This window comes from Leuciscus leuciscus, assembly GCF_965113295.1.
Source record: "Leuciscus leuciscus genome assembly, chromosome: 12".
NCBI classification, from domain to species: Eukaryota; Metazoa; Chordata; class Actinopteri; order Cypriniformes; family Leuciscidae; genus Leuciscus; species Leuciscus leuciscus.
The window spans coordinates 29,640,386-29,646,575 of record NC_138736.1 but is presented as its reverse complement, the minus strand read 5'-3'; the positions used below and the strand labels follow the sequence as shown (position 1 = coordinate 29,646,575).

The window sequence follows — 6,190 nt, the reverse complement described above, 5'->3', positions numbered from 1 at the left end:
GTTTTCACACCTAGACATTTACCTTACGCTCTGAAGATGTCAATTTTGCAAACTAACCCTCAAGCTATTGTAATAAAACAACAGTTGATAAGATGTATTGCCTTTCAGGGCATCATAGCTTACTTTGACATTTTGGTAATTTAAGCTATTGTTTTCTTTACAGTTCACATGACAATTAATTGCGTAAATCAATTCATTTTGACCTTAAACCACCATCTATCTATTATCGCCCACATTATTATGATAGGTCAAACCACAGATTCTGAATTTTCTTCTGTAATACTAACTCTCAGCAGTAAGTGGCAGCACAGTTCAACATTAAGATATTGATGCTCCTTCACACATCTAGTTTCCGTTATGAAGAAACCACTTTCACCTAAAAACAGTCACTTAAATGGATAGTTCACACAAAAATGAAAATGCTGTCATCATTTACTCACCCTCAAGTTGTTTTAAACCTGTATGAGTTTCTTTGTCCTGTTGAGAAAAGAAGATATTTTGAAGAATGTTGGTAACCAAACAGTTGTCAATGGACCGTTTGGTTACCAACATTCTTCAAAATATCTTCTTTTGTTTTCAGCAGAACAAAGAAACTCATACAGGTTTAGATCAAATTGAGGATGTGTAAATGATGACAGAATTTTCATTTTTTGGATGAACTATCCCTTTAAAAATAACAACAACAACAACAACAACAACCTTTTTTTTTGATGACTAGTGGTTCTAATTCCACAACAATCAACTTAATTTTAGTGTATAGTCATAAGTATTAAATATAAACAGAAAGAGCATTCAACCCATTTTCCTTTTCTGATATGTGGTTGGAAACAAAATTCATGGGAATTCATATCAGGATAGGCAAAGACACACAATAAAACAAGCAACACTGACAAAGAGAATATGGAAATGATTAACATATGCAAACACTGGTGTATGCTAGGTAAACCACAATATCTTGATCAGATACTGTTAAATAGATAGCATAACATTGTACACACTTACAATAACTGTTGTTGATGTTAGTAGTAGTGGTAGTGGCGTAGTACTGGCGTTATTAATTCACTACTTTCAAAATTCAGATGTTTTGATGTTCAGCCATGTGTCTATCTACAATGTGTGCTTTATAGACATTAGATATAAATCATATGCTCTAACTCTCCCAGAGGCAAAACCGAGTAAACACACACATATATTTAGGTTTCAGTGTTGGTTCGTGTGAATGTCTCCTCCCTCTTCCTGCTTATCTCATCTAGAGAAAACGAAAAAGGGGAGAAAAGGTTTCAGAGAGATGGAGAGCAGCTGGAACGGATGTCAATGAACCCTTCACTTATTTATTTGCCTGCACACTGAGCATAACATCAAAACACTTATACACACTTCCTGCTAGACACATTCTCAAATTACTACAGCGGTGTTTCCTCAAAGACTGATTCATTGAGACTGTCTACAGGTAAGAACACCCACAACAATTCATAATCAAGTTGTTTGCAAGTCTTTATAATTCAGTTTTCAGGCTGTGTGATAATTTGATTGCATTTTTGGATTTTATAATCATATATTACACATTTAATGCAATTACATTTTAATTTTAACATGTTTTATTCAAAAAAAAATTATTCACATATTCTACTGTTTTTTGTTTTGAAACATAAAAGGAGAAACACAACTAACTCTGGCACAAGACAATAGGCTATTTTTCAAGAAGTAAGGGGTTTTTGCCGGAACATATTTAGTTTGAGTAAATGCTGACTGTAATGGGAATAATGCAGTAAGATGATGTGACCTCTCATGATTCAGCAGAGCAACTCAAAATATATAACACCGGTTTTATGTGCTGAAACCTCTTAGTTGCCAGACAACTCATATTTATCTTACTATATGGTGCAGCTCGGAATACGAGCATGAAATTACACTTTGAACAGACTTATGATAAATTGCTCACTAAATGGCATGTGTACCCGAAAGTGTCTTCTCTCACGCATGTTTGCTAACGTTAAGTGGAACTCATCAAGATTGTAAGTTTTATTAAATGTTAACTGAGATGCTCTGGGTCAGGGGGGACATGTAAGAATCTATGCTATTTAAAAACACTTATTTCAGTTCCGCTTCTGTATTTTGTTAAAGGGTGAAAGGTTCAGAGTTTTGAACCCCCCCCCACCCCCCCTCCACTTTTTTTCCAGACAGATTTTAAAACAGACTCTGAGTAAGAGCTGGGTGGCTTCTGTCATGTGAACAAACTTTTATGGGTAGTTTAAGCTATATTTAAATTATGTATAAACATTTCAAATATATTTTAATATATTTTAATAACCACCCCATATATACACAAAGAAAATATCTTGGGTAAATAAGATGCTGATGCTGATATTCTTGTACCCATATTTACTTATAATTATTTAAAAACTTTACACATTATTTGAATACTTTAGTTTACACATTACATGACTTCTTTTTTTCCCAGTATTTTATCCAACTTGAGAAGTAGACTATGGAATAGTTTGCAAGATTATGCATATTGCAAACACTTTTATCCAAAGCAACTTAAAGTGCATTCCTAACTAACAAATTTATGTTGTAAAACATTGTGGGAACAGTGATTTGCTGAATGTTAAAATGTCCAGTTTTATTGATGTGATTGGAATGTTACGTAAAAGGTCACAATAATGCTAGTACATGTTCAAAATTAGTTCAAATAATACAAAAGGACGTTCTGAAAAATGTTATCTAAACAATATAAGACCTTCATCAAGTGAAAACAGCATAAAGACGTTCTAAGAGCATCTTCTCTCAACATAATGAGAATGCATATCAAATATTAAGAATGTTATAAGAATGTTCTATAAATGTTATTTTATGTCATTTTAAACTTTTATTTGTCTCACAGAATGACCTTCAATACAACTCTTTTTATGCACGTCCCCCAACCGGATGTCTTTGAGAAAACTAAAGTGGACATTGATGCCATTATGGATAATATTACCATTGTCCTCTACACCATTACCATTATCTTTGGCATAACCGGGAACTCTATGGTGATCTGGGTGGCTGGTATCAGTCTGAAGCCCAACGTCTCTAACGTTTGGTTGGTCAATCTGGCAGTAGCTGACCTGATCTTCTGCCTGACACGAGTCACTTCGCTCCTCAAAAAACTTTTCTATGACCACTGGCCTTTTGGGGTCTTTCTCTGCAAGTTCAATGGTTTCTTCAAGTACGCCAACATGTTCTGCAGTGTTTTCCTTCTGGCTGTCATCAGTGTGGATCGAGCGCTCTGCATCTGGTGCCCAGTTGTTACTAGGAAACGACGGACGTTATGTGCAGCTCGTGTGGTCAGTGTGGGAGTCTGGATTGTGGCGGGGATCTTTAGTTCACCGTATTTTGTGTACCGGCAGGTCTACCTTGGTGACAACAACTTGACCAAGTGCTCACTGGAGGTCAGCACAACTTTGCAATTCTGTCTGAATTTCTAAATTGTTTCCAATTCACAAATCTAAACTGCATATCTTGAAAAAAAAATAAATCACTTTCTAAGCAGACAAAACAGGTACAAATATTATAAGGCTAATATCAGAAATAATTCACCCAACTAAATGCTGTCATGATTTACTCACTCACATGTCATTCCTGGACCGCTTGACTTTATGTATACATTTTATTTTATTATAATGACTTTATTTCTAAACTGAACACTTTGGATTAGCGATGCACGATATATCAGCCACCATATCGGTATTGGCCGATATATCTTTATTTTGAATGTTATCGTTAAATTTTTTTTTTTACGATATATTAAAGACTATAAATAATAGATTATTTCCTTCAGCTGAGACACTTCAGATGCTCACTGTTCGCCATGATGGTTTTGAATTGCTTGAAATATGATTGGAATCCCTTCAAAAAAGGACAATACAGTTAAGCGCAACATGTGCAAGTCTGTCATAGTCTGCTACATAAAATTATAATGAGATCATCATTATAATTGTGTGCTTGGGACATAGATTTTAATGGTGAGACTTCTGTTTTTGTAATCAGGCTCTCAAAAATTATATAAAAACTTGGATTTAGGTGTATCGGCCAATATATCGGTTATCAGCTTTCAAATATAAAGAATTATCGGGTATCGGTCTCGGCAAAAATGTTCATATCAGTGCATCACTGCTTTGGATGAGTACATTTTTTTTCTTTTTTGGTGAACTATCCCTTAAAATATATACCTTTTAGTACCCTAGTTCATGTGGATTAATTTATCAATATTCTGAAATCTGATTTATCTGATTTATTTGTTCAGGTGAAAGAAGCATCAAAGGGTGACAGTACAGCAAAGAATGCCTTGTACAGCATTCGCTTCTTATGTGGATTCCTGTTGCCCTTCCTGGTCATCCTGTGCTGCTACATTCTAGCTGGCATTGGGATACGCAGAACACGGCTCTCTCGCAAGTCAAGGCCCCTCCGGATTCTCGCTGCACTGGTCTGTGCCTTTTTCTTATGCTGGGGACCCTACCACTGCTTACTGCTCGCCAAGATGGTGGACAAGAAGAGCTATGCAGTCAAAGTGGGTCTGCCCATTGCTAAGGGCTTCGCGTATTTCAACAGCTGCGTGAACCCTCTGCTGTACTTCTGCATGGGACTAAATGTTAGGCAAAACTTCAGACAAAGCATATCAGGTATTTATCGCAGAGCATTTATGGACGAAACTGTGCCATCCCAGGAAGGCACTGCCGAAGAAAGCTGTAATTCCATTCAAAAGACTTCAAGGTTCGTTCGAGAAAGACCTAGGGGCATGACTAAAGTTTAAAATAGTTTTGTTGTAATGTAACTTTTGTTTTTGTACATGATAAACTGTTTATATTCAGAGCTTTTCACAAGTCTGTTTCTGTGACCTCTCTAGCGTTAACATGCAAGCCACTTTTTAGCAGCTAATATATTTCCTCGCTCTAAAGCCAATAAACTGTAATAGGTTTCCTGAGAAAGTCTCTTGATTTAGTGTTTGGTGTTATTCACTTCTGCCTTATGTAGCTATAAGAGAGCAAGAAACATAGACTTTTGTTCTTCTTTTCTGACCAAGACATCCTACAGTACTTACTTCACTGAATGAAATTTGATCATCATCTTTTTGATATTCAAACCAACACACAAATTAAGTGCTTCACTTCACCTGTTGTGTTCATAAGCACTTTGCACTAGCCACATATTGGAATGAAGCAAATGCTCCAAAAATGTAGGCAGCTGACTTGTTGCCTCGCTGCCCTATTACGCAATGACTTTGCAGGCAGCATTTGTGCACAAAGGTTCTTCAACGAAAAACGAAACTGATTTCAGACAGACTTCTGAGGCAGTGTTACGGTTTAATGATCTACAGCAAAATAGAGCGAGCTTTGGCGAAAACTAAGTGAATATTTAATGACTGCAATCGGTCTTTGTCAGACACGTGGGTTTGCTGTGTGTGGCGTCACCGCGGCGCCATTTTTGCGGTATCGCTACTGACTGTGAGCATTAAAGAGATTACAAGAGTAGAGATAACAAGTAAATAACTCGCAAAACTGAGAAGCACAAGAAAACTGAGAAAACTCTGTACCGCAATAAACTCGATAAAGATGCCAGGTACCGTTATTTGGAGAAATTGTCCTCCATTCAGAACATGGATCCATATGAGCTGCTTTCTCCGTCCTCATACTTGGACATTGTCAGCTTTATACCGCTTTATACATTTACCGCATTTATAAATCTCTTGAAGCCCACGGACATTTCACCAATGGCTGGGTACAGAATTTATTTACATTCCGACCGAAGGACTGCGACAACACAGTAACAGCAAAGATAGGTTTGCTGTAATGATGATGATGGTAATGTCATGTTAAGGACAATTTGTTTAGTTTGAACCTGTTGTGAGTAGGAATAATTTTTAATGATCCAATACCCTGTGTAATAATCACATTAGCAGATAAAATGAATAAAACAATTGTAATTGTATTTGTTAGGTTTGTTTGAATGCCCTTCTGAAGCTCAGCTGTCGTCTGTTATCTTCTCTGACATACCCCCATTATCATGATTATCCTCTCTGATGACTAGGGGGCTTTTACACGACACTGGTTTCAAAAGGAAATGGAAAACTTTTTGTTTGTTTTGGTCGTTCATTTACACGACAACAGTGTTTTGGTGGCCTGAAAATGCAAACTTTTGAAAACGAGTTTCA

At 36.5% G+C, this 6,190-nt stretch overlaps 1 protein-coding gene across 1 annotated transcript; it reads left to right on the top strand.

Annotated features, from left to right (window-relative positions):
- Nucleotides 1-1,265: 1,265 nt before the first annotated feature.
- LOC309510772 (C3a anaphylatoxin chemotactic receptor-like) lies at nt 1,266-5,957 on the top strand. Its single transcript, XM_082185661.1, has 3 exons — nt 1,266-1,450; nt 2,885-3,431; nt 4,286-5,957. The coding sequence occupies exons 2-3, from the start codon at nt 2,886-2,888 to the stop codon at nt 4,790-4,792; spliced, it is 1,053 nt and encodes a 350-aa protein (XP_082041787.1). The 5' UTR covers nt 1,266-1,450; nt 2,885; the 3' UTR covers nt 4,793-5,957.
- Nucleotides 5,958-6,190: the final 233 nt, after the last annotated feature.

Coding starts and splice junctions, on each gene's coding strand:
- LOC309510772 (XM_082185661.1), top strand. CDS start 2,886: ATGACCTTCAATACAACTCTTTTTATGCACGTCCCCCAACCGGATGTC. Junction 3,432..4,285: donor TGACCAAGTGCTCACTGGAG/GTCAGCACAACT, acceptor TTATTTGTTCAG/GTGAAAGAAGCATCAAAGGG.